At 41.4% G+C, this 27,834-nt stretch overlaps 2 protein-coding genes across 4 annotated transcripts in view; one reads left to right on the plus strand and one right to left on the minus strand.

The window, feature by feature from the left end:
- The window catches only part of lhfpl2a (LHFPL tetraspan subfamily member 2a), a 37,295-nt gene extending 31,422 nt beyond the window's left edge, over positions 1-5,873 (plus strand). For both annotated transcript variants that reach the window (XM_085358481.1, XM_085358480.1), the window contains one exon: positions 4,700-5,873. In XM_085358481.1, coding sequence (XP_085214607.1) covers positions 4,700-4,956 — 257 coding nt within the window. In that variant the 3' untranslated portion in view covers positions 4,957-5,873. The remainder of the gene's footprint in view (positions 1-4,699) is intronic.
- Positions 5,874-11,206: 5,333 nt separating this feature from the next.
- LOC146629305 (secretory carrier-associated membrane protein 1-like) lies at positions 11,207-27,358 on the minus strand. 2 transcript variants are annotated; one of them, XM_085360002.1, is made up of 9 exons: positions 27,148-27,358; positions 18,816-18,893; positions 17,022-17,129; positions 16,295-16,406; positions 15,865-15,993; positions 14,423-14,582; positions 14,219-14,320; positions 13,435-13,552; positions 11,207-13,334 (listed from the first exon to the last, which is right to left on the minus strand). In XM_085360002.1, the coding sequence occupies exons 1-9, from the start codon at positions 27,202-27,204 to the stop codon at positions 13,185-13,187; spliced, it is 1,014 nt and encodes a 337-aa protein (XP_085216128.1). In that variant the 5' UTR covers positions 27,205-27,358; the 3' UTR covers positions 11,207-13,184. The 2 variants fall into 2 exon arrangements, with proteins under 2 accessions (XP_085216128.1, XP_085216129.1); XM_085360003.1 differs by lacking the exon at positions 27,148-27,358 and adding an exon at positions 19,443-19,580.
- Positions 27,359-27,834: the final 476 nt, after the last annotated feature.

Here is a 27,834-nt window from a genome sequence, read left to right on the forward strand (position 1 = left end):
GCCAAGCTGTACCCTCAGATCTATGCAGGCCTGCTGACCTGAAAGAGCAAAATCCATTCAGCCAGTGGGTGGCTCCTTTGAATGCATTTCTTTTCATTAAGATTAAGTTGCTCAATGTTTATTTAGGACAAAACATTCATTTACCAATGCCTCTATTCAGCGGCATAACCTTAACTCAGTGAGTTAATGTATAGGAGACAGATGACTCTTTGTCAGCTATCTTAAATTTATTATGCTGCTGATACTGAGGAACTAAACATAGATTTCTCTGGCTATTATAGGCCATATTGAACAAGCAGAAATCCTTCAAAACACTATTTGTAATGCCAGTCATTCTTTCTTTAGCTTTCTACATATGAGGAGGTGGCGGTGTGGCAGAACTACTTGGTTTTATAATATACATAAAAGTCAGTCCTATACTATTTTCAGCTTGAAAATAAATGAACATTTCAAAGTCATCTTGAAAGCCTACAGAAATTAAAAAACAAAACAGAACTCCCTACTCCCAAGTACCTATTTGACCCATCACTAAGTCATACAGTGACTTGATCAGTTTAAATGAGTTTACCAATAAAATTTGTTGCAATTTGAAGTGATCGGGTGACAAGTAAGTTTGCTTCCTATTTTGGTAAAACAGCATTTGCGAGCAGGATTCAGGATTTAGCATTAAAGATTGTTTCCTGAGATCCTTGCATGTTGCTTTCCAGCTGATGTTCAGTTCAAACAGTTTTCAGTAACAGATTGAGGTTAGAGTAAATGCAAAATGAATGTCTGTTTCCATCCGCTGCCATTATGAGAAAGCCACATGTGTTTATAACTAGACTAGTTGTTGCAAGGAAACTCCAACTAAAGAGCCACTTTGGAAGTCAACAAGGAAGTGGTAATTAATAGACTCAAAAGAATTTTGGTGGGGTACACATTTAAGTAAGCAGTTGAACATTTGCTAAGCCGTACAGCGTCTCAGACTTCTTCTTTGGACATGTTCATATTCACTTCAGAATAAGTTGGTCATATATCATTCGAACTTAGTTGCAATTTTTTTTTAAAGTAGATAATAGCCTAATAGCCACCAAAGTAATGACAAGAAGTTTTTGGGTGCAGCGCTGTAAACCTGTTTGTGGCCAATTTCACGCTAGCAACTGCCAGGAAACACTCACCAGCTTATCAGGGCATACACATTTTTACCTAGGGAATGCTAGTTACCAGGGAGTCGCTCAATTTGTTCCCCATAACACACATTACTGACTAGCATGGTAAACTACAGTTTACACTGAGAAGTATATTAATGATTGGATTGAATCCATTCATTTTACCTCTGTTTATGTTCCAAAGAGTGATGAAAAACAAACCATCCTCCACACTGAGCCCAGATTGACGGTCATATGTCAGGTGATCTATAAAAGTGGATTCATGGCCCCACAAAGCACAGTGTTACATAACCGTAAAGTCCTCTATTTACATATTAAGTCATTGGATTGCGGGAGACATGGTTGAGATAAAGAAAAGGGGAGAAATGCACCCCTGAGTTTCCTCTTTGTTGAGAGGATGAGGATGTGAAAGAGGAAAGGGGGCGAGGAAAGCATCAAACAGTTGAGGAGGCGGGAGAGTTTCTTTTGTGCTTCCGAAGCACTGTTTTCAGCCACAGGATGAGAAAGGAGATGGTCAACTGCATCGGTATCTTAACAGTGTCACTACTTCCTACATTAGTCAGCCATTGTGCTCTACAGCCTTCTACTCCACTTTTCACGAGGCCAGTGAATGATATCACAATCACTTGATATCCATCACCAAGGCTACCACACCGACTTTTCTACTATCATTATTTCCACAATGCGTGCCGACCCTCCGGTAATGAGAAAACTGGAGCCAGACGGCAGATGTTTGGGGAAATGATTGACCTCAGATAGGAAGATTGCGACTCTCTTGCCAGAGACGGTCACGTCATTTCACTGGAGTGACTCCCAAACCTATTAACCTCGTCTTCACATTCGTTGATGTCACTTGGACTTTGTACTTCAGCCTCTGCAGTCTTTTTTATACGACGCCTTTCTGATGGCCGCAGTGTCCCAGATGCAATTTAAACAGACAAATAGTTTAAGCTCAGATGGTTTTGAGATTTCAGGAGAAGTTCAAGTCATTCCTTTCACCTTATGCAATCAGATAGCTAAAACAGACAGACTCCTGTTGAAGGTCAGCCGGGTTAAACTTTGCATCCTGCAGGCGCACACTTTAGGGGCCCTAAAGACTTGTTATACCCCAGTTAAACTTGCTGTACATTTACTAAAATGACGTACTCACTCATCGTCACTCAAGCTGAAAGGGATTACAGATAGAGCGGCAAACAAACAGGGCCATAAAACTGTCTCAGATTCTTGCACGTTCTGTGTCAAATACTTTTATTACCTTCCATAAACTTAAACAGGTTTAATCGGTGACTGTGACTAAGCTCCAGGCTGGAGGAGAAACAAAATAAAGCAGCGTCTTGCGGGAATTTAAGCTGTGCTGTTGAGTAATGATGACTCTCACACAAGATATCACGTTACATAAAAGAGGGAAGCAGACTAGTCAGCTCTGAATGATAAGAGATGCGATTCCCATGCACTGATTAGCTTTTCCTGTGGTTACAGCGGAGGTGTGGATGTTTCATAATGATGGTAAACAACTTTTAAAACCAAACTAACAACCTCTCTTACTGAAGACAGAACTGACAGTTTGGAAGTGAACAGAGACGCAAGCCAGTGCAGAGAGAATAGGGTGGAGCACACTGGGATATTAGGTTAGAAGGTCCAGCTTGAAGGTGGAATGGGAATGAGTGTGTGTGTGTGGAGTGGGGGTCTTTGGAGGGGTGGGGTTGTGAATTAAAACCATGCCTTCAATCCATCAGCAGAGCCGGTCTGGCCGTTAGGGCAAGGCAGCAACATGTGGAAAGAATTTATGACCTAGTTTTCATTTCCCTGTTTAATACGATATTGGGTGCTTTAGAGAATGGGAGGAGGAAGAAAGAGGAAGAGAGATTAGAAGAGAAAAGGCATGTTCTCCGCCAGACTTGAAGCAGGCTACACGTGAGGTTTTTATGGAGCGAAGCTAACAGGACCTGCTTGTTGAAAGAGAGCTAAATCCTCGTTCCCTGTCTGGCTGTTTTATTGTCAGTAATTGTATTACTGTAAATGCTTCCTCCTGAGCTTTGATTGAAGGCAGACTCCTCGTCCGGCCATCTGACCTCGTCCGCTGTCATGGCAGAGCAGAGTAGAAGAAACGACGCAAACGCATTTAGAACGAAGGTTGCCTTTCCATCTATGAGACAAGCCGTGCGTGCCGAGGGGCTGAAGCCAAGCTGAAGAGGCAGAGTGGTAGAAGTGGGTCATGGTAACACAGGAAGCGACCCCCCTCCTCCTACAAAGACTCAGGACGCCGGAGGGTTGGCCAGTGACCGGGCCAGGCGGGAAAGTCCATCGGCTACTTTTATCCTGTTGATCTAGTCTCTGCTTTGTGCACAGGATTGAGAGGTCTTTCTGTCATACATCAGACAGGAAATCATTTCTGCCAGTTTAAACGTTTTCTTCTTCTTTGTGTCCTGATAGGATGCTTGAGCTGCCAGCACGCCGCTGCGGCCGGAAATGTTTTTTATTTTCAAGAAAATAATCTGCCCGAGTCTCTTGCAACAGTGACACTTTACTTTCACCGTCACCTACTTAGTACCTATGCGGCAAGCACTGCTTAATACATGTTTAGAGCACAGGAGGTCTTCTCGATGCACTGGTGAATCCACATTGAGTTTATGGAGTCACTGCTTTATCATGTCCTCTTTGATGGATTTTCTTGATGCCGTCCCCTAGATTTCATTTAAAAAGTCTTGACAAGAATGTGTCCAAACCTGCAGACGTCCCTCCTACCGTTGAAGCAACCCTGGCCGCTGCATAAACAGACGCAGTAAAACAAAGCTGTAATCATATTTAACCATATGTGATTAGAATCACGGACAAATACTGACAATGTGTTTATATATGTGCACGGATTTATAAACATGCAGACGAGATGACGTGGCGCTCCTCGGTTAATTGTTCACATTGAAAATAACGTTTCACTCAAAAGCCACTTGGTAGATTTTCCATGTGCGTTCAGCTGCTTCTCGTGGATGAAGTTCAGCTGGCACAGAAGTATTTCTGATGCTTTTTCTTCCCTCTTTATTTATGTGTGTAGACATTTTTAAGATTGCAGCTGTTCTACATTGTAAAAGTCATCTGAGCAAGAGGCCTGAATGTTGGCCAAGATAAGGAGCTGTGCTGACGCTGTGTTTTGGGTGTTTTGGGTTTTCTTTGTAAAGAAAACTCATCTTTCTTGACGCCACTGTTACAGAGTGTTGTGCAGGCTAACTGCTATTCCTTCTGCTTGATACAAGCATGCCGTGAAAGCTAGTCTGTCTCTGAAATGAATCCACTCCTAAACTGTTGATATGATGTGTTCGCTTACTGACGTACATCATGACGTTACTGCTTAGCTTAGGAAATTTGGGATTTCCATCTGTAGCATGCAGGATTAAAATTAAAAAGCTGGTGAAAGCCTGCTTTGAGTTAAAAGCTCTTCTGCTGTTGAAGCGCACCGTATTTCAAGGTATAATAAGCACAGGGCTGCTACGTATGCTGGATTTCATTACAAACACTTGAGTTATGATGTCTTTTATTTGTTTCCCTTCTTGCAGGTCTGTTCCTGATCCTAGGTCTGATGCTGTACCCTGCTGGCTGGGGTTCAGACAAGGTCCAGCTGTACTGCGGACCAGACGCGGCGCCGTACCGCGCCGGTCTCTGCTCCATGGGCTGGGCCTTTTACACCGCCATGGGTGGCACTGTGCTCACCTTTGTCTGCGCTGTCTTCTCTGCTCAGGCTGAGATCGCCACCTCCAGCGATAAGGTTCAGGAGGAGATCGAGGAGGGCAAGAGCCTGATCTGCCTCCTGTGAAGCTCAGATAACACTTATTGTGCAGGTGGGGGGAGAGAAGAAGGATGAGGCAGAGATGTGCCACTTATGATCTGGCCCTCTTCTGCCTATTCAAAAATAAAAAAGCTGGCCTGTGAAATTGAGGGCCCATTCATTGTTTACCACTAATACTGACTCTTATTTTGTCTCAGTTTTCTGTTTGAAGTGGGAGAAACTTATAAGTGCCAAGTTTGTTTGTTTTATTTCTAAGTTTCTGTCTTTGTCTTTCTGCCACTAGAGGTGCTGTGTCTGTTATGTATTCATTTTAAGCATGTGGATGCCCTGCGAGGCATTGTCTGTTACCACATGTTCTGTAAATAAGCGTGATTATATATATTTTGTACATAGTTATGATCGCAGAATGATGGTCAGCTGGATCCAGGCTGGGCTGATGATGTCACTCTTGCCTTAAAAAAAAAAAAAACTATGAAAAAAAACTTTAAAAAAATAAACCTGGATCTGTTAACTGTCAACAAGGGAACCACTAGTCAGTCAGAATAAACTGCTCATAAAAATAAATGGCCTTTAGCTCAGAGTGGATGTTCTTTAGAGCTTACAGAATGTACTATTTGATTAATTAATGTGTTTGTAGACGCTTGAAATGTATCGGTGGAAACGATTCTTCACATGGACTGCACAAGGACGAGCAAAGGAGGCTCTTCGGTGCATTTTGTTTGTCAAATCCTAACATGAAGTGGGCTTAATCCTAACCAGTTGACCTGTGAAGTGTCTGGTGCTCCTCAGCAGACATCCTGTAATCTGTGCACATGGACTGAATGATGAGGACACATAAATAAATGAAGTATTGCTGTTGTTAAGTAACTGGTTCTGGGAGTGTGTCGAGTCATACAGAGTGTCCTGTCTATTCCCATTTGTTTCTGCCAAACAAATAAAAAGGAGGGGGGAAAAATAAGTTTGGTTTCAGTTCTTATCCAGGGAGAGCCTTGCTGTGGGGAAGGGGGGAGAAGGAGGCCCAGCAAGTGGAGCAGCCAGCTTGAGACCTCGGTTTGGCCCTTGAGGTGGGGGTGGGTGCATTTTCCAACCAGTGGGTGATCAGTTTTTCCACTGATGCAGAACTCAGCTCTCCATGTGTGTACCTCGTTTTCAGTGGTGTAATGTAACTAAGTATATTTAGTGAAGTATAGCTTTGAAATACATGTTCTTTAGAACTCTGAGCTACTGAACTGCAGAAGAAAACAATATATTTTATACAGTTAAATAATAAACCAGTTTGATTAGCGTCTAGCTAGGATTCATTATCATGTACAGATCTATCATCTAAATTAATATTGTTTTGGTTATATATGGTATATTGGGTATTTTGTTGACAACTTGATTTTGTAAAACTATAGACTGTATGTAAAGGATGAATGTTGCCACCTTTGCATTACTTAGCCTTTTGTGAACTCCAGTTTGGAAGCCTTTAAATTAAGCATCTCCAGAAGTGGATATATTAGGTCAAGAGAGCAGATAATGAAGTTAAAAGCTAATATTAGCCACCTTGTTTATCAACAAGATTTCCTGAACAAGTTCTTAGCGCAAACTAATGCACAGTAAGCCATATTATTTGTGAGACGAGTGCATTAAAATGCTCCCAAAGGTAAAACGCACAATAAAACATGTTCAAAAGGCCCAATTCAATGACTGGATTTAGCAAAAGTGACTACTAGCATTCAGTTAGCGACCTAGTCTGTACTTACCGTGTGCTTAATGCAAAAACCTTTCACTGCCTAAATGGACAACAACACATTTCTCACCTCTAGCGTCTGTTTGGCCCTTTTCCTCCCCCAGCACTGAATGCCAATACTTGCACTCAACCTGAGTGTATTTGGAGTTCCTTCCACAGATGTCCCGGCCTCCATGTGGACTACAGAGAAGCTTCTAGCTCAACCCTGTGGCTCCCTTCCTCCACTTCAGACTTAGCTCAAACTAAACACAGTGCTTGATGACTTCCAGATTAGGCACATGACAAATAGTGCAATCTGAAGAGCGCAGCAGAAAGTCAGGCCTGCTTTGCTGCCACAGGCTTTTACTTTTCGCTTCTCATTTTCCTTTTGAGTCAGGAAAAAAAAAAACTTAAAGAAAAGAGCCAGAACTTGTGAGCTTTGTTTCCTTTCAAACCAGGAAGAGGAAAATTTCAGTCTCACATGTTGATAAGTCATGTTAGAGAGGGACTTACACATGATTGTATGAGAATCTGGTTCAAATTTAAAACTGAAAAAGCCTGGACTGATGTCAGATTTTACCTTGACACACACAAAAAACTGTTTTTATATTGATAATTGTTCCTGTCCCTATATGTAATGTTAATAAGGGTGGTTTGTAACGAGAAACCTCCCTCACTGCTGCTTTACTCAGATCCAAGAAGCTAATTAGTGACGTTCTGCTCATTGTTTTAATTTTTTGGAAATAGTAACGCAACTGTAATCATCCAGGGGCAGCTGACAGTCAGAGGAAGCCCATGTGACAGCACGGACAGAGCAGCCAACAGCACATTGGGTTTTCACACACTCCTAGAAAATGTTTCAAATGCATTAAAGAATGGCTGTTATTTCTCCTCTGTGCCCCTTCCTGTTGGCAGTGAGTCTGGTCTGCTAAAAGTTTCCTCCTTTGCGAGAGTGTCGTCCTGCTTTATTTCACGCAGATCTGTTTCAGACTCAGCAACTTGTCGCTGATGTTGGAGGACATCTTCAACTTCATAAAAGCGTTCAAGGGACTGGATGGAGATAATTTCAGCTAGTTTTTCTTTGAAAATTGTTGTTTAAAATCATCATTATAAGAATTAAAAGACTTACAGGTGGATATATTTTTTAATTAAAGTGGTCAGCAACAATATTCAGGTAGGCTGTGGTTTACAGCAGGTCATCTTAACCAGGTCTAAATGCCTATATGCACTGCGTTGTTGCCATGTGGTCTAATGAAGTGGCCACTTGAGCAGCTAGCTGTCAGCCAGACCTATGTCAGTGCGAATTAGCATCTCAGTCTTTACTGAAGCTGAAGCAGAGGCGCAAATGTTACTTACATTTTTACACGTAGCAAAGGGACTTATTTTGTCAATCACATAACAATGAACTGGTTTCCAGCAAACATTTAAAGACTCACAGATGAGCCATGTACACACAAAACCCAATTATTCTTTTTAATAATTATTATATTATTATAAACCCACTTTCTGTTGGGTCCAATTCTTTTATAAAGGTCAGAATTGTTTCAAATGTCTTTGTTTAGTAGACATATTTCTGCCCGTCTTTCAGTATATGTCGTTCATTGTAGTAAAACATTTGATATGATTTGTCTTCCCCATTGTTTCACTTTTGATATACGAGTTTCCTTTTTATTTTCACAAAACATGTTATTAGATTTTCAGCATTTAAAAAGTTGAAACTTTGATCTCTGTCCGGAATGTTTTATTAATCCTAAATTGTTAAACAAAGTGAAACATTGTTCCTTTAGCCTCTTCATATTTAGTACTACACTGAGTGTTGTTATTTTATTGATAATCTTACAGTCTTTCTCAGATGTGGCCCCTTTCTTCTGCCTACCTACAGTTTGAACCTCTTAAATGAACTCAGATTAATTTTCTTGTAAAACAAAATCTGATGCTGTTGGCTGGAAGTCACTCTAGCCATATTTACTCTGAGGTGACTCTGATCTTTACATCCTTTGATAAATACTGACCTCATCTGGTTTTCGACAGATAGTGCAAGCTCATTTCCCCCCCTGCTTTTTTCCCAGCTTCAAGTCTTATTCTTGGAATCTGCTGAATAGTTTTGCTTGACTGAGGGTTAAAAATATCTAAACTTATTCCGGGCTTTTGTGCAACTTTAATGCAATGTTGTTGTTGTTTTTTTTTAATCCAAAAAACATTTAAAGCTGTTGTTAGCTGGAGTGGATTTCAGTGGGGATGAATCCCTCACTTGTCTCTTCGTGAGATTATTTTTTTTTTTTGTGTGTGAAATTCACAAACAGCTGACAAAAACAGGAAAAATTTTGAATTTTTGGAAGACTTTATTTATAATCCACAATCTGCATACTTGTGGTTCACCATAAGCAGCAAGGTGGTGAAATGTTAACCTGCAGGATAAACCATTCACTTAAAGTCCCACTCAGGAAAACTAATAACCCACCTCCTCTCCTTTTATGGCATCATTCTCTTCTCTTTGGTTCCCTCTCAGTAACAAAAGGTTTGTGGGTGGGTGGGGAGTCTGTACTCGTAGCCAGTGCTCATGCTGTGCTTGAGTTGACCATGTACTTAATGACATCATGCAACGTTTTTAAGGAAGTTTGGTACTTTTGGCTCACAGCTAATACTTTTAGCCAGTAGTTAATACTCATTTGAAAATTTGGTCATGCTTAATATATTAAGACATACTCTTCTTAGATGAGACCACATTTTTAGCACCTATGAAATTTGAAGTTTTTCATAATTTTTTTTTTTAAACAGTGCAAAGGATTTTCAACATAGCTTTTCTAAATTCGTTTTCATTAGAAATCATAAATTAACAGAACTGACTACGAGAATTAAATTATTAGGGTCAATATTATTAGCCTCCTGAGAAATGGCTCTTTTATTGAGCCACAGCACAAACCACTGCTGTGCAATGATGAATTTTAACTTTGCAATGCTCAAAGCTGGTAAAACCAAGTTAAAACTGAGGGTTACCTTCCAATTTACACACAGTATAAAAACTTCAGCGAGGGTGTGAGCTGTCACTTGTCATCATGCCAAAAACAAAAGAAATGACTTTAGACTTCAGTTTAGAGAAAAAAATTCGTTGATGCTCGCAAAGCAAGAGATGGATGTACAAAGCTATCACAGCATTTCAAAGTGTCAAGAACTGAAGGGAGAAATTTCATCAAGAATCAAGAAAGAGTCGCACAGTACAGAACAAGTCTCGCAGAAGTAGGAAGCCAAAGATTTGAAAGACTTGGGAAAGAAAACTCATGAGAGATGAGTCTAAAGACCCCAGAACAACTGCTAAGACACGAGCGAATGACTTAGCCAAGTTGGGAATTACAGCCTCAAAAAAGATAGTCACTTAAACCCTGCACAGTAATGAACTGTGAGCTTACAGACCAAGAAACACTCCACTTCTGAAGAAACAATGGAGAGGTGTAGAACCTAAAGTCACCATCATCACAGGGGTGAGAGTGTCATTGCTGTCAGGAAGGACTCATGAAGAAATTAAAGGCATGAGAAGATTCTGAAAGAAAACCGATCAGCATCAAAACTTGATCTGGGCCATTGCTGTGTCTTCCAACATAATAACGACCCAAAACATACGTTGGTCCTTGTGAGGAACTACCTCCAGAAGACCATTAAATCTGGAGAAGCTTGAGAGAATTACCAAAGAATGGACTGGGATTGACAAGACAATATAAGAAGGCAATAAAAAAATCCAAAATAAATTTAGGATGTTTGGAAAGGCTGTCTAATAATAATAATAATAATAATAATGATAATAATAATTCCTTGCTCTGTTTAACAGCATGGAAATTCTTACATTTTCATCTATATGTCTGTGTGTGACACAGAAGATAAGTATAATGGGTACCTTTTAACGTTTTTCTCTACAATGCAAATATGAGCATAATTTCATACAAAGAGAAGCCATGAAACATATAGAAGAAGAATTTTATTCAGCGTTAATACAATAAATATACAAAACTCAAACTACTGGTCATGCGATTGTAGGTGAAACCTTAAAATTGCACAAACATTTAGAGCAGATAGTCTACCATTTGTAAACTGCACAAAACATACACACATCCCTTCATATTTCATCTCAAAAACATTGATATATATTAATATATATAAAATTTAAGAGATGTGGATCAGCATTTTAATTTTCATTGTTTTTATACCACAATTCATGACTCTAAAGCACAGCTTGAAGCCACAGTCGGTCTACAGTACAACGCACAGTTCACATTGCATTGCAGCTTCATGTTTATATTAAAACTAACAGCAAAACCTGGAAGTGTAATTCAGCCTGATGCTTTTTAACTACTGTACTGGCCCAAATTAAGCTAGTGTGTAGGGAGAAAACAACTTAAAGAAATACAGAAAAGGCAAGAAGGAACCCACAGCCAGACTGTCCTGCACACACATTAAAAATTAAAGACCCAACTCCCTCCGTCCACACCCACCCACCCACACACACACACACGCACACAAAATGCAAAATCAAGGAAAGTGCTTTGCAGTTTGAATAACACATAGAAAGACAGATTCAAAGACATTTTAGCAGGTGGAATTGTATTGTTAAATCTGATCACAAAAACGAGAGAGTAAAAGAACAGATGTGGTTGTAGTTTTGCTTGACTTCCAAAAAATTAAGAATACACAAGTGTCACAACACAACATCAATGTACTGGCCCCTTTTGTCAAATTTAAGTCACTTTTATTGTGATTACAACATACTGATACTGATTTACAAGACATACTTAAAACCAGAGGCCTGTCAAATTTTGTACAATCTTGTATAATATTTAACCTCGTCATGCAAGCGGAGAGCATCCTGAGTAAAGCTGAGGTAAATCTCCAGCACTGAAGGGAAGCTAGAGACGAATTACACTTTCCTTGCTGATAAATCGTGCAGCTGTGTGTATGGAGTAGTGGCTCTCTTTAGCAAAGGACACAAAATGGTAGGCTTCAGGTGAAAATCAAGCTGACTCAGCTAATGCAATAAAAAAGCAAGTTAAGCATCTAGACTACTGAGCAGGAAGGCCTGAGGGCACTGTTAGAAGTATCTGTACTGACTGCCAACGTCAGAGAAAGAACCCCAAGTCCAGATTTAAAATGCGACTTGCTGAGATATGCAGATCAATAGAAGCAGAAGATTTCAGTCAAATAAATACTTGACAATTACCTTTAAAGTGATACTCTAATATCAGACACTGCTTGTGGATTGTAGCTTTTGCAGAATGACAATTGTTGTCTGCTTAGATGGCAAAACAGTGCCATCAATCTGTGATCACAATCTACTTCTGTCCATCCCTGTACTAACGACGCAGACTATAAACGATGGCGTAGCCACTGTGATGTTGCCCACTGCTTTGTCAACTCTGAGTTTTGAAACTTGATTGTTAGCACTTCCACAGCGCCAAAGCTGGATTTGGAGCCAAAAGTGACCATATTTGGATGAAAGGGTGGAGTGGCTGATGTTAGCGAGCAAGTAAAGTTGTTGCGGCTCAACCCGTTTCTTGTTTAAAGCTACAAACACGTTAATCTAATGGCTACACTTGGAGATTTTACATTGGGAATCTATGGGGGCTGACTCGCCTTTGGAGCGTTTTTGGCACTTCGGTGTGTTTCGGCCCCGGAAGTTGCCGTTTGCCTAAAATTGAAGGGTTAATTATATTATTTTATTTCTTGCTTCATTCTAATTGTAATATTTCATTAATGACAGAAATATCTTCCTTCTGTTATTCACCAGTCTCCACCGGTGAGTGCTGATACTTGGGTAGGTAAGATTTTAGATGAGATATCACTTTAAGGAATTTCAGGCTAAATACTTTTTACATACCCAATTCTAAGTTGAGCGAAGAGAGTAGAAAGCAAAGCAGCGGAGTGGAATGCACAGCATTCATCTTCAGCAGTATAAAGTTACTCCATTGGGGGTCAGCAGTGTTAGGCCATACACTCATGAAAGAAGAAAGCACCGAAACAGATCAAATAATGCTGCTTTAACTCAAAGATAACTTCCTTTTGCCAGATAAATAAATAAATTCAGAAAGAGAAAGTGGTGATTAGGTTGATAAACACACAGAAAGCAAGCATCTGTTCATGGTGAGAAATGCCCAGGTAACTTCAAACAGTCGGTTCAGCTACATTAGAATCTGCCTGAAGACGAGCAGGCCTCGAGGACAGCAACAACATTTAAAAAAAGGCACACAAACCTTCATTTAATTGGCCATACATCCACACAAACCCTGAAATCCACACAGAGACAAGAAAGTTGAGCACTCTAGTTAAAGGACTCCTAGAGTGCACGGTGTTGCAGGAGCAGGTAGACTGGGACAAGAGAGCCTGTTTGAAGGTTGAGAGGCTAAAGATTGTAGATGAGTGGATGTTCAGCTGTAGCACCCCCACAAAAACCCCTTCAGTAGTGTCAGAAAGATGGGGAGGGGGGCGTAACTTGTTCAAACAAGGCAGTTATAAGTGGAAGCTGGATACAGAGGAGGGTCAGATGAGCGAGCTCTCTGCTTCAGACTTGCTCCTTGAAGGCTCCTTGTGCAGCCCTGGAAGCAGCATTAGCAGTGGCCGTTTGTACAGTTTTGTTAGACATGACGCCCGTGGCAAACTCCTGCTGTGCCTTCTCAAAACTGGCACCGGTGGTACGGTACATCCCATGGACCTGAGGGGAGAAGGAAAGGCGGAAAAGAGGGTAAAATTAGGGCCTGAAGAGTCTGTAACAGACATCACTCAGATATCTTATAGGCTGACTGTGCATTTACCTTTTTGAACATGATGAGAGACAGGACAGCCAGAGCGGTAAAGAGAGCAGCAACGAGGATCATTATAATGCCCACTGGGATGCTTTTATTCAGGCCAGTCAAAGCTGAGATCCACCCGCTAGGGATAAGAAAATCATTAACACACAACAACGACGTGACAACTAACCAGTCTCACTACCATCTCAATCCTCTGAGAGAACTACTTGTTTAAAATGCTGTAGTTTACTTGGGTGAAGTCACACACCAGGAGCACTCAAACTACAGAGGGTAAAGCAAAGACCCGGCCTCCACACTACCTAGACCTAAAGGATGTGCCACCATAGACACTTACAGTGGCACAACAGGGACCTAGACAGTGTTATCCATGTGGCATGTTGTAGCTGTTCACTGTAAATACTCACTAGACTAAATGTATATTCTAATAAAAAATTTTTTAAATGGTTCTTAACTAATGCAGGGTTTCCTCCTGCTTTCCTCCTAAAAGCAAAACAAAAACTGCAAGAAGAAAAAAAAAAAAAAGACAAGTTCAATATCTAATTAACACAAATATAGAAATATTTCAGGCTTGGTCTTAATCATCGCATTATCTGATCAGTTCATGAGATCTACGATATAGAGTACTGATACTTTTCTCAGTATAATACTAAGACCAAAATCTAGACTAAATGCAAAGCCAACCACCTCACTAAGTAACCCCAGATGTGTCTTTGTAACATCTGTCTTACCTAAAAATGTCATAAAAATACAATGCTATGGAAATTTATTTTAAGTCGTGTTATCTTACCTGGCTCCCCAGCCAGCGATGCCAATAGACTGGATGACATAGATGCCAATCTGACAGACGTAAATGAAGAAGAAAATAAAGAACCTGAACGAGCTGTCGATCCTGTAGAAAGATGAAAGTGGAGGATATAAAGAGCACAGTGGGCACAGGAGGGTCATCGTGATTGTTGTACTTGTGGACACAATTTTGGATCATGTTGTTTACCTGAATGCAGCATAAAGCGGTCTGTACCAACAGACAAAAGAACACGGCGTGAAAAGCAGAAGCCAGAGGATCGACAAGCCAAAGTCCACACCTCGGTTTCCATCCACAGCAAACCAGGAGAGGCAGGCGATCAGGTTTGCAAGCAGAGTCCCAGTGTGCACTGAAAGGTCAAGAGAGAGAGAAAAAAAATACAGTAAATATGTGGAGGGGGACTTCGGCTTAAGTGTGACGGTGTGCCAGAACGGCTGTTTAAGTGTACATGCCAAAACATGGAAAATAAGCTGAAGGAGAAGTGTCCAATCAAGTCCTACCAAATCAAGCCTTGGATGGAAGAGGAGGAAACACTGAAACTTAATATTTAAACATGTAACACAGTGCAGGACTGGAAACAACATACACACGCGCACACAGTTAATAATTCATTACCATTTGCTCTCGAGGGCCTAACAGTGTCTGCAAAGTTAAAGGTATTACACATTCACTGAGTCAGTTTGACTGCAGGGATTTTACAGCACAGTGTGAAATATGACAATAGCCCGCTAGCTGACATAGCAGTGGTACCGAGACCCTTCACCTGAGCTTGAAAAAGATACAGCCGGTTGATTTAAAAATCAAAGTCTTTGTACTTATTAGTAAAAACGACTGAATTCTGTAAACCAGCCTTATAGCAAATCATATGATCAAGCTGCTTCATCAGGTTGCAAGACTGCGGCACGTGCATTTGTCATGTGGCTACTGAATTCTACTTGAAGTCTTGACTCCACCCCCCACATACACCAACAGAGAGTATTTTTCACCATCAGGAGCTATGAGGTTTTGACTCGGGGAGTTGGTGGATTAAACTACTCAGGACTGCTTTAAATGAGTCATCTGAAACAGCAGATTATCAGCTCATTAACAATTTCATTATTTCAGCAGATGTGGTTCTACGTGTTTGCACGTATGAACGTAGTTTAGAATGCAGTTTGCTAAAAAAGTTTGCTAGTATTAGCTGATAATTTAGCACAAATGTTTAATGCAAACAAGGCCACTTCATTGGCAAGTGCAGAATCAATGGGTGATCTCACAGTGTCTAAGTCCATCTTTTAGATACAGTCTGTGGGGAACATGCATAAAACTATGTATGCAAGCAGGAATAAAAATGCAGATGCTATCTTTTTATCAGATACGTAAGTTTATAGTCATTTCGAGTCCTTTCTTTAGTTGTAAATGGATATACACACCCTCTCTTGTCATTTTGCACAAAAAAAAAAAGAAAAAAAGAAAAAAGGAACTAAAGAGCATGAGTAATCTGAGCTGCAGTGGCCGTCCCTGTAAGTACAAGTAGGCCACAGGTGATGCACTACTTATAGCCTAGCTCTGAAATCCAGAGGATAAAAAACTCCAGACTTGGTACAAGACAGCAAATTTCTTCTGTCAATTTTAAGAAAAAGTTTACTTACACATCCAGAGGTAGTACATGATTTTGACTGTCTTCTGAAACTCTACGGGAATGTCTACAGTAATATCGTGGTAGAAACACGGAGCCACAGGAAACCTCTCTGGGAGAGGAGGCCAGTTGTTTTTCCTGCCTACAATAGCAGAAAAAAAAAAAAAATCAAAGTCAAGCTTGTGAGTTACTTCAACATCTTTTTGAAAGTGTCGCTCAGGTTTTACGTGCTGCTCTTCTGTCAGATGACAGTTAGCAGTTACTGAGTGCAAATACTGATTCCCGCTTATTTTTTGTGTGCATGAGAATTAACATTTAAATTAACATGTAGTCATTGCTTGGCATATAATGAGCCATTCTGTGGATTTATAAGCGTCATCATTATCTGTAATGCTTTGCTATGACAGCACTGATCTGTGGCTGTGTTGTGATGACATACTAACCCCCAGATACGTTGATTGACTGCATCTCTCGCTCCCGGCGGTCCAGCTCTGCAGCCTTATTTTCCAGCTCTTCCTGTCTCCTTAGCAGCTCAGCAGCTGCCTGCGACTGCTCCTGCAAACACACACAAACAAATGTCAACACATTGGAAATAGTACATAAACTTTTTGGCCAATTACTTTCCCCCTCCCTGCTCACTAGAAATGCTCCATTTCTACTTTTGGAATAAATCCAATTCTCTGCAGAGACAGCACCAGCAGGAGAACAGACATCATAACAACACATTCCCCAGAGTCTGCTTCACAAACGAGATGCTCAATCTCAAGTTATTTCCTCCACCAACCACGATTTCCCTCTGACTCTGTGTCTACTTCTGCTACAAAGGCCAATCACAGATAGAGGCGGTCTCCCGCAGAGCCACTTTTCTGTCCACAAACTCAGTGTGAAATCAGCCGTGGTGTTAATACATTTTCTCTCAGTCTCTGCTGGTGTTGCTGGACTAAAACAATAGATGCACCACAGTCTGCTTGCTCATGGTGACACGTAATGCTCTCACCTCAGTTCCAATAGCTTTGGTAACTCAATCAGCATTTCTTTGTGTAAAAATAAGAATGCCTTTGTATAATCTGAAAAGAAAGTGGCAGAAACTACAGCAGCAGCTGTAAGCATAGCCAAAAGTTCTACTGAAATAACTGCTGTTATTTGGCTGTATACCATCAACACATATACCTGTGGTTGAGCTTGTGAGTAGGCTGGGGGCTCCTCTGTGGGTTTCATGATGGCTGGCTGAGTGCTGACAGCAGGGCCTGTAGTCTTGGGGGCCATACTTGCAGGTGTCTATAAAGTACACATGGTTAGAGCAAAACTACATGATTCCTATAACTGCTAATGATGTGACCTCACAGTTAATCAGAGGTTTGTATTGCAATACTCAAAACACAACTAAATCTCATATTTTATTAGAGCATTAATAAAGATGCACAGCAAAAAAATAAAAAAAACAAATGAAAGCAACAAACGGTGAAGAGCACATGTATGAAAAAAAAAAAAACGTACAATACAAATTTGTGAAATTGATGAGGTTGTACTGTAGAGAGAGAGAAGCCTGTGTAAGCTCTTAAGAGAAACAAAAATGTTTGAGCCAAGCTAAGCAGTGATACAATATCCATGCTCAAACATCTAGTGCCCAACCTTTTGCAGCCATATAACAACATCTTTTCAAGGCCATTTCTTCACAAAGCTTCAAAAAGCTAAACTGACCACAATACTTCAGTCTCTTGGCTTCCAAACTTTTTATTGAAACAGTCTTCTTACAGCCCTTTGTCACTGATAAAGTTGCTTCTCAGATGGATTCAGTCAAATAACATTTAGATGGCTGAAAATGATTACACTGATGCAGTCACATATCTTGCGACTGCTGAAAGCGATCTTGAATTCCAAGGTGGGAACCACTGCTCAATGTTAGGATTTAGTCTTATGTAACTGCATGTGTGTATGTGCTAAGATATGTGCAGTTGGAAGGCACAAAACAACAGTGAAGCTGTTGGCAGTGAAGCTATCGAAGAATGGCTGAGCCTGTTGGGCTGCACGGGTAAAGGCTTAATAATCGGGGTCTTGCCAATGGACCCTAACCCAAGGTCTGAAGGATTCCTAGTATTCCTCTCCTGGGAAGGATAACAGAGGTCCCAAGTTTCTTACCCATCGCCATCTTTTGAATACTTTGCTACTGGAGACCCTACCAGGGGCAAGTCAAAACTCCAGCTCAATAAGGTGGCAATTCTTAGAGTGGAAGCTTTCAGGACACATGTCTTGGTGGCTTTAGGAGCTGAGCATGTGAACCACGTGATCACTATGTTCTAGCAGTTGCCTATATATACAGACTGGGCAGCGACTCATAACAAGACGACAGCTACAGACAAGAGAAAGAAACAGAGACAGGGTGAGATTAGTGATTTGGAAGAGGCTCAGAGTCGAACAATACTGGGATGGATATTTCTCAGCATTTAGATAAGGTGTTCTGGCCATGTCTAGCTGAAACAACAGGGCAGTGACATCAGCAACAAAGAGAGGTCCGGTTTGCCTGGTCTGTACCCACGACCAATAACATAGCTAAGTGCATAGAATACATGTCTGAACTATACAAAACTGTAATTGTATATTCCATTATTAGCTTGGGATCCATTAATATGATGAAATATTTTATTTAAAAAAAACCCCAAAACTAAAGCATAAACTGAGACTGAATAATCATCAGCTGCTCTTCTCTGACTGAAGAGTGTGGCATTTTACAGATAAAGCACAACTCTTTGTTGTCACACTTGTCTGCCTTGGCGGACAGATGTGGGATTTATTAGTCTTTTATTCTGCTGAATATAATTTTAAAGGAATGTGATTTTCACATGATGTATTACAAAGCTGGAAAAATAAGTAAAACTTTAGGCTCAAATACCTACTGAGTAATTCTGGTGGACCTACCTGATCTTTAACCTCACTGCTACTAAATGCAAATATCCAAGTACTCACCGATTTGCCATCTGCAAAGGGATTGTACTCCTCTAACCCTGGAGGAGATGTCTGTCTCACTTGTGTCACTGATGGATCCTAAAAAAAAAGGAAGAAAAAAGGATTAAAAGGGAATGCTTTACATGAGATAAATGTAATTGAGTAATACTATAAAGCAATACATTTTGTTTGATCTGTCTTGTCTTTGTGTTTCAACCAGGGATAGCAGTAGAAATCCCTACAGAGTAAAACCCTCCATTATTCTGCTGAGATCCAGGCCAAAGCTCTCTGTATTCAAAATGCAACAGGCCTATAATTCAATACTGGCAAAGACAAGATGATTCCAATAATTTTCACGAGAACGTCATTATAAATAGCCAAGACCACGAGTTTCTTGAGCTGCTCTGGCAGCCAAAGACCGAAATAAAAAGACATACTTTGGTTATGCTTTGTGCTCCTAAACTGCTAAAGCACTCCATGCTTCTTTTAACTACAGTCCTAATTTGCCAGACTGACATATCAAAACTACTTTCAAAATAAAGCAAGCCACTACTTTATATTCTACCTCCATTTGCATGCAAAACTCCTTTTTCCTGTCAGTGTCAGCTAAGCTACACTGTCATACATCTCTTTTGATAATAAGCTCACCATCAGCTGCCGTCAGTCACGCACGAATTTCAAATTGTTGCTCAAGATTAACATCTAATCCGTATAGTCCGAAGTGCTGTCCTTATCCCGTCTCAGTGCAGTCCTCTCCGTCTCCCTGACTCTTAAATTTACACACACACACACACACACACACACACACACTAAATATTTCAGGGCCTGTCGTGTTTAAAATTTAACGCTGCACTAGTGCGTGGCTGGACAAACACATACTGCAGATTCAACGAAGTCTTCATTTTGAAACCTCCAGCTCTGGAGTTCCTGCTCCAGAACATTAAAAAACAAAAACAAAAAACAAAACAAAACAACAACCCCCCCACCCCCACCCAAAAAACACAAGGAGAATCAGCAAACGTGTGTTCACCATGATCTTGATTAAAGTGCAGGATTCAAAAAAGGTGCACAGTTCAACCACCTGACGACACCATATCTAAGACTTCAACTCTCTGTGGTTTCTACTCATTTCACGTTTGATTAAGCTACAAACCTTACAAAGTGAGCTCTTAGCTGCCTTACAAAGTTTTTTTTATTCGCTAACATAGAGCCTAATGTCTGAGCCCACATCCAGAGAAATAGGCCAAAACAGCCTCAACAATCTGATGCATGACTGCGAGTGATGAAGCTTAGTAGGAAAGGAGCCAACGAGTACCCTGGAACCACATGTCACCATATGATTTCATGAACTATTGAACATAGCTCAGAGAAGGGAAAAAGCTCCCATTATCCTGAGGCAAGGCAGCCAGAGCCAACGCATGACAGAGAAGTGGGAGGACAGCAGGGCTTCAGCACTCGTGTTAGTATGTTAATGAACCCAATTAATTATTCACTCTCCTTGCGTCTGTGTGGTCAGCCTGTACCATCTTCCCATCAACGCTGGGTTCTTTTAAGTCTGTGCAATGAATCAAACCAACTAAAATAGATTTTTTTTAATATAGTATTCTCTGACAAAAACAAACAAAAAACACACATGCTTTCCTTGTACTGTGTAGAACCAAGCAGGCACAGATATATCACAATTAACAAATACATTGTCTGAGGTTAAAGAACCACAGGTCTAATTCTGGATTAGTCTGATTCTGACTCAGAAATTAGATCTGTTATTTATGACAAAAGGCTGATCCATTTAGTTCAGCTGTATACTGCTCTGTTTTATACTGCTAAATATCAGCAGTAGTGTGCTGTGGCTACTGAGAGGAAGTTAACAGCAAACTACCAACAAATGAGATGACCGGTATAAAAAAAACTTAGATAACTGTGGCTTTGGCTTCTCTTTTTGTTGTTATAACACTTGCAGGGAAGTATTTACTGCATTTACAGTAGAACAAGGTGTTGTCATCTATCAATTACTGCTATTTTACTTCCTGCTTCTTACCAGCAACATAACACGTGTTGTGTGTGGATGTGCACAATATTGACTTTTAGACTGAGCTTAAATTAAGCTTACTGTAAATAAATTACAGGATTACTACAAATACGTGGGTTCAACCACTAGTTTAACATCAAACAGATAACACCATTATGTGCATTTTGTAAATTATCCTCATTTAAAGAGCATAATTTATAATGTTCTTTGAATGAGCAATATTATTTGAGGGCTTCTAGTTTCCAAATATGAAGTTTTACTCATGTTATTTGTTGTGTATGACAAAAAAAGTTGATTTTAAGCTTTTGATGGACATAACAAGCACACTGAAGATGTTACTGCTGAGTTCAAGAAACTCAAAATGACGTCCAGATGAACAGAATCAACTTTTGGAGATCTAAATGACAGTCCATTTATTTATCTTTTAAGCATTTCATAGAAAATACTAAAAACTAGAGATGGCACGATACCACTTTTTTATGTCCGATACCGATACCGATATCATAAATTTGGATATCTGCCGATACCGATATGAATCCGATATAGTGTTTTTTAATCAACAAAACTGTTTTTTAAATATCTTGCTGCATTTTGTATAAGTTCATACTCAAGTTTAAAACAACAACTACACTAAAGCTATTCTGTTATACCTGTATGCAAAAAAAAAATTTCATAGTTCAGCAATACTGATCAATCTAATAAACTTAAACCTACACCATCCTCCCTATTCTGGTATTTTAAAGAGTACTTAGCATAAATATTAAGCAACCTAACTAATAGGGTTCCAACTCCCAGCAACAACAAAAATAAATAAATAAAAAATAGGGAACCACCCCTCACGCTCCACCTCATGATGCTTAATCGACGTAATCAACCTTAATTTGATGCAGTGTGAAAAAAAAAAATGCACAGAAATCAATTATTTTTCAAGAAATATTAAATAGATTCAACATCTTTCTTCAACAAAATTGCAGACTGCACAGATGGTACCTTCCCAAAGGAAAAAGTACTATAGCTTACTAGGGTGTGTATGTATATGTGTGTGTATATATATATATATATATATATATATATAAAAAAAAAAAACACCCAGCACGCCCCTGCGGGCGGTTTATCCTTCAAGCTCGGGTCCTCTACCAGAGGCCTGGGAGCTTGAGGGTCCTGCGCAGTATCTTAGCTGTTCCCAGGACTGCGCTCTTCTGGACAGAGATCTCCGATGTTGTTCCCGGGATCTGCTGGAGCCACTCGCCTATCTTGGGAGTCACCGCACCTAGTGCTCCGATTACCACGGGGACCACCGTTACCTTCACCCTCCACATCCTCTCGAGCTCTTCTCTGAGCCCTTGGTATTTCTCCAGCTTCTCGTGTTCCTTCTTCCTGATATTGCTGTCATTCGGAACCGCTACATCGATCACTACGGCCGTCTTCTTCTGTTTGTCTACCACCACTATGTCCGGTTGGTTAGCCACCACCATTTTGTCCGTCTGTATCTGGAAGTCCCACAGGATCTTAGCTCGGTCATTCTCCACCACCCTTGGGGGCATCTCCCATTTTGACCTCGGGACTTCCAGGTTATACTCGGCACAGATGTTCCTGTACACTATGCCGGCCACTTGGTTATGGCGTTCCATGTATGCCTTGCCTGCTAGCATCTTGCACCCTGCTGTTATGTGCTGGATTGTCTCTGGGGCATCTTTACACAGCCTGCACCTGGGGTCTTGCCTGGTGTGATAGACCCCAGCCTCTATGGATCTTGTGCTCAGAGCTTGTTCTTGAGCTGCCATGATTAGTGCCTCTGTGCTGTCTTTCAGTCCAGCTTTGTCCAGCCACTGGTAGGATTTCTGGATATCAGCCACCTCCTCTATCTGCCGGTGGTACATACCGTGCAGGGCTCTGTCCTTCCATGATGGTTCCTCATCTCCCTCCTCTTTCTTGGGTTTCTGCTGCCTGAGGTATTCACTGAGCGCTCGGTCAGTTGGGGCCATCTTCCCAATGTATTCTTGGATGTTCGTTGTCTCATCCTGGACTGTGGTGCTGACACTCACCAGTCCCCGGCCCCCTTCCTTCCGCTTAGCGTACAGCCTCAGGGTGCTGGACTTGGGGTGAAACCCTCCATGCATGGTAAGGAGCTTTCTTGTCTTTATGTCAGTGGCTTCTATCTCCTCCTTTGGCCAGCCTATTACCCCAGCAGGGTACCTGATCACGGGCAGGGCGTACGTGTTGATGGCCCGGATCTTGTTCTTACCATTCAGCTGACTCCTCAGGACTTGCCTGACCCTCTGCAGGTACTTGGTGGTTGCAGCTTTCCTAGCAGCCTCTTCATGGTTCCCATTCGCCTGCGGGATCCCCAAGTACTTGTAACTGTCCTCTATGTCTGCAATGTTGCCTTCTGGTAGTTCAATCCCCTCAGTTCTGACTACCTTCCCTCTCTTTGTTACCATCCGACTACACTTCTCCAGTCCGAACGACATTCCAATGTCATTGCTGTATAGCCTGGTAGTGTGGATCAGTGAATCGATGTCTCGTTCACTCTTGGCATACAGCTTGATGTCATCCATGTACAGGAGGTGGCTGACAACTGCTCCGTTCCGTAGTCGGTATCCGTAGCCAGTCTTGTTAATGATCTCACTGAGGGGGTTCAGGCCTATGCAGAACAGCAGTGGGGACAGAGCATCTCCTTGGTAGATCCCGCACTTGATGGTGACTTGTGCTATGGGCTTGGAGTTGGCCTCTAGTGTTGTACGCCACATGATGAAGGCTCTTAGGGTCCCATTGATCTTGTACAATTCTAGGCATTCCAGTATCCAGCTGTGGGGCATTGAGTCATAGGCCTTCTTGTAATCAATCCAGGCAGTGCACAGGTTGGTCAGTCTGGTCTTGCAGTCTCGGCTGATTGTTCTGTGTCCCGCTCATGTATTGACCCATGTGCCTGTTCATCTTAGCCGATATGATGCCTGACAGGAGCTTCCATGTAGTACTGAGGCAGGTTATTGGTCGGTAGTTGGAGGGGACCGGTCCCTTCTTGGGGTCCTTGGGGATCAGGACCGTCCGGCCTTCAGTTAGCCATTCCGGGTGTCTTTCGTTAACTAGCAGCTGGTTCATTTGTGCTGCCAGACGCTCGTGGAGTGCAGTCAGCTTCTTCAGCCAGTAGGCGTGAACCATGTCGGGCCCTGGTGCTGTCCAACTCTTCATACTGGAGACCCTTTCTTGGATATCTGCCACTGTGATGGTTACTGGACCCTGTTCAGGGAGGTCGCTGTGGTCTGCCCTCAGATCCACTAGCCACTGAGCATTGCCGTTATGGGTTGCATCCTTCTCCCATATGCTCTTCCAGTATTGCTCCGTCTCCAGCCTTGGTGGTGCTGTTCTCTTATTGTTCCCTTGCCACTGAGAGTACACCTTTGCTGGTTCTGTGGAGAACAGCTGGTTTATTCTCCTGCCTTCTATCTCTCTGGTGTACCTCCTCAAGCGGCTGGCCAAGGCTGTGAGTCTTTGCTTGGCAGTTTCCAAGGCCTCAGGTATGGACAGCTTGCTGTATTTCTTAGGCACCTTATTCGTCGCACCTTTCTGCAACTCCGTTAGTTGGCTAACCTCTCTCCGTGCTACTTTGATCTTGCCCTCTAGCCTCCTTCTCCATGGAGGGTACTGCCCCTTGTGGCTGTTCAACTTGTAGCCAAGCATCTCACTGATCACTGCTGCCGTATTGTAGATCAGCTTGTTAGTGTCGGTAATCGTGGTTGTAGGTATTGCCCGTAGTGCTGCATTAACATCATTTAGCAGACCTTCTGAGGGTACTTCACGTAATCTTGGTAACCGGCTACGGGGGATCCAGGTTTCAAGCTTGGCCATGATCCTATTTTTCAGGTCAGTTCCTCTCGCACTCAACGATCCTTCTCCTATCACACTTGGGGCTATGTACCCAATCTCGGGTGGGGGTGATGATATCTCCCCCCTGACCTGGCGTCCTGACGACTCCTTGCCGTAGCATTTATGTTGTACCTCGTCAATCTCTAGCTGTGAGAGCAGTCCCTTCTTTCGAATGTTGGAACACTGAGCTACTAGTTGTTTCGCCGTCATTGTGGATGTTGGGTATCGAAGAATCCATAGGTCCCTCATCCTATTCATGTAGCCCCTTCCGCCGGGGTTACTTGCGTAGTAGCATTCCAACAACGCCCTGTTTTCGTCCCTTGCCCACCGATGCCTTCTTGTTCCAGTAGCCCACTTTTCGTCAGGGTGCCCTGGTTCCTCAACACCTGACGCGGACCTTGTTGATCCGGGCGACGTCCGAGCCGGCATGCCTTCATATTTATCTGTCTCGCTCATGTCTGCGGTAGGCTTGCTTAGCATAGGGGGTCTAGCCTTAGGACCCTTACTGGATACAGACGCCCCAGGCAGGAATCGAACTTGCGATCCTCTGTTCCAAAGGCGTGTAGTCTAACCACTACGCTATCCAGCTGCTCTCTCTCTCTCTCTCTCTCTCTCTCTCTCTCTCTCTCTCTCTCTCTCTATATATATATATATATATATATATATATATATATATATATATATATATATATATATATTATAGACTTAATAGTTACTATATACAGTAATTGACTTCTATTCATTTTACATCAAATTAAAACTTTGGGTGTCAGATAATTATTTATTAAAAGCTCGACATTTTAAATGAGGATAAGAAAGAAAAGTATGTCTTTGTGCCCCCTTTTCCCTGTTAATGCCCTATCAGCCCCCCTGGCTAAACTTTGCTAGATCCGCCCCTGCACAGTTACCAGCCGTCAGCTACGTAGAAAAAGATCCTCGAGTAGAAAGTAATATTAAATACATTCTAACAACAGCTGATCAAGCTTAAACGTGCTGCTGTTGTTCAGCCGCTGGTTTCCTCTTTCTGGTGCAAAATGGGCCAAAAGCAAACTAGAGACACGGACTCGCGACAGAAAAGCCGATCAGCTGATCGTTAAGCAGTTTCATGATTGAAGTAGCAGCAGGAGAGGCAGTCAGTTTGTTAAGCTTAATGCAGGAATGCTTTACAAACATTCAGAGATGGACTTACACACTTGCTTTACTTCTCTCGGGATAACTTTGTCGGAGATGAAATGCCGGGTTGCTAGCGAAGCTCCACATGCTATCCAGACCACCGACAGGTCCCGCATGCCACAGCCGCTCTATCACGTGATGCATACTGCTCCGACGTGCTAACGTTCTGAGGTGAGTTACGGCGTGTTGCAAGTTTTGTGAGGTGCTTTCGTGATATTTAATGGATCGGATTACATTTTTTATTTTTCTCCGATATCCGAGCCAGTAATTTAGGTCAGTATCAGACCGATACCGATACGTAATATCGGATCGGTCCATCTCTACTAAAAACAGCATTAAACGTTTAGATTCCCAATCAACTGCTAAAGACATAAACCCAGTTTGGCTGGTTGATGTTAAACAAACAAACAAACAAACAAACAAACACTTCTTTAGCTTATTCTTAGCATGCTCCAATCAAACAATCAATGTTAAAACAATCAATGTGGTCTTAATGAAACTGAGGGAAGCACCTCGTGATTATTTTAATTATTAAATAGTCTTATGTTTTTGGTCCATTAATGTTAGAAATTTCAGAAAATAGCAAAACTTGATTGTTTTGATGAGTACACCTGATATGAGCGGAGGAGGATAGGCCTGGAAATACCAAGGAGCACATGATCACATGAATGCTTTCATTATGACACAACACTGTGTGAGCGTAAACACAAGACGTCTTCAGTCAGACGCCTAAATAAAGACAACAGCACAATAAAGGCAAGGGAAAGGATGTTTGTCTCTGTTTTTACGTTCCTACACAGCATTACATGATCAGGTGATCAGTTTTTAACATTATCGTCTCCAGGTTGGCAAGTTAAGTCAATCACTCTAACGTAATGTCAAACATAAAAGAAACAATACGCAACATCTGAGCATAAGTTGTTTAACTAGGTCGTAAATGTGAGGAAATATGTCGAGCAGGTGGGAATTTAAAGGGATGGGGGATAATTATAACAGAACCCAGCGACCCAACCTGCTTCAGTTTGAATCAGAGCCAACACCTGGAAGCATAGCCTCATATCTTTTAATGTTATGTCACTTCTGCCAGTCAGAGTGCGGCAACATTAAGTGACAGTTCAACTGAAACCGAGCGGGAGGGTTTTGGCAGCAGCTAATTTAAAGTCGCCTTATCAGAGCAGGTTTATTCAAACCAACCCCATGCCAGTCTTTCCTAGCCACGCAGTCTTAATGTAAAATGATACGGCAGCTAAAGTTAAAGTGGCTAATGTAGGCTGTTAAGGTTACCTGAAACGGGTTGCTGAAGTCCGGGTCCGCGAAGGGGTTGCTGTCGAAATCTGACATTGTCCAAATAGGACGACTTATTCCGCTAAATGTGTCTTAAGGCTAATATTTATAGCCAAAGTCGGCGCAGAGAGTTACAAAAGACCAACTGTTTCGAACAAATTGTAATAGAAAAGACAAGGGCTGAAGTCAAACGTCAGACTGTCCAGGTGGGGGATTGGTCACCAGCAGCGGAACACACGTGACATAACGAGACGTCAGGCGGAAGTAGGGAAACGTAAAAAAAAAAAAAAAGATCCAAAAAGTAATTTTTAAAAAAAATAATGTTTTATTTAGAAATAATTTAACGCTTTACTCACACTCATTTTTACATTTTGTCATAGAATTGTGATATTTTATCTGCGATTAAATGTCAGGTCGTACATCGACTTATCTACGTAAAATGAAAGAATTAAAAATATCCCAAAGTTATTTTAAAAAATAATATTATTACTTGGAAAATATTTGATTAATTTTTTTATACCCGCACTCATTTAGACTGTTTGTCATACTTTATTACACTTAAAGTGTAAAAATAAAGTATGACAACAATAGCACAAACTTCAGGAAAACTCACTTTTCTTGAAAATATCCTGGTCTTGACAAAAATGTTGCTGTTTTGACCTTGTGGACTTTATCGTGATACTTTGG

This window comes from Diplotaxodon limnothrissa, linkage group LG7 (genome assembly GCF_057381915.1).
Source record: "Diplotaxodon limnothrissa isolate DT_005_m linkage group LG7, D_limnothrissa_male_GT1.1, whole genome shotgun sequence".
In the NCBI taxonomy this organism is placed as follows: domain Eukaryota; kingdom Metazoa; phylum Chordata; class Actinopteri; order Cichliformes; family Cichlidae; genus Diplotaxodon; species Diplotaxodon limnothrissa.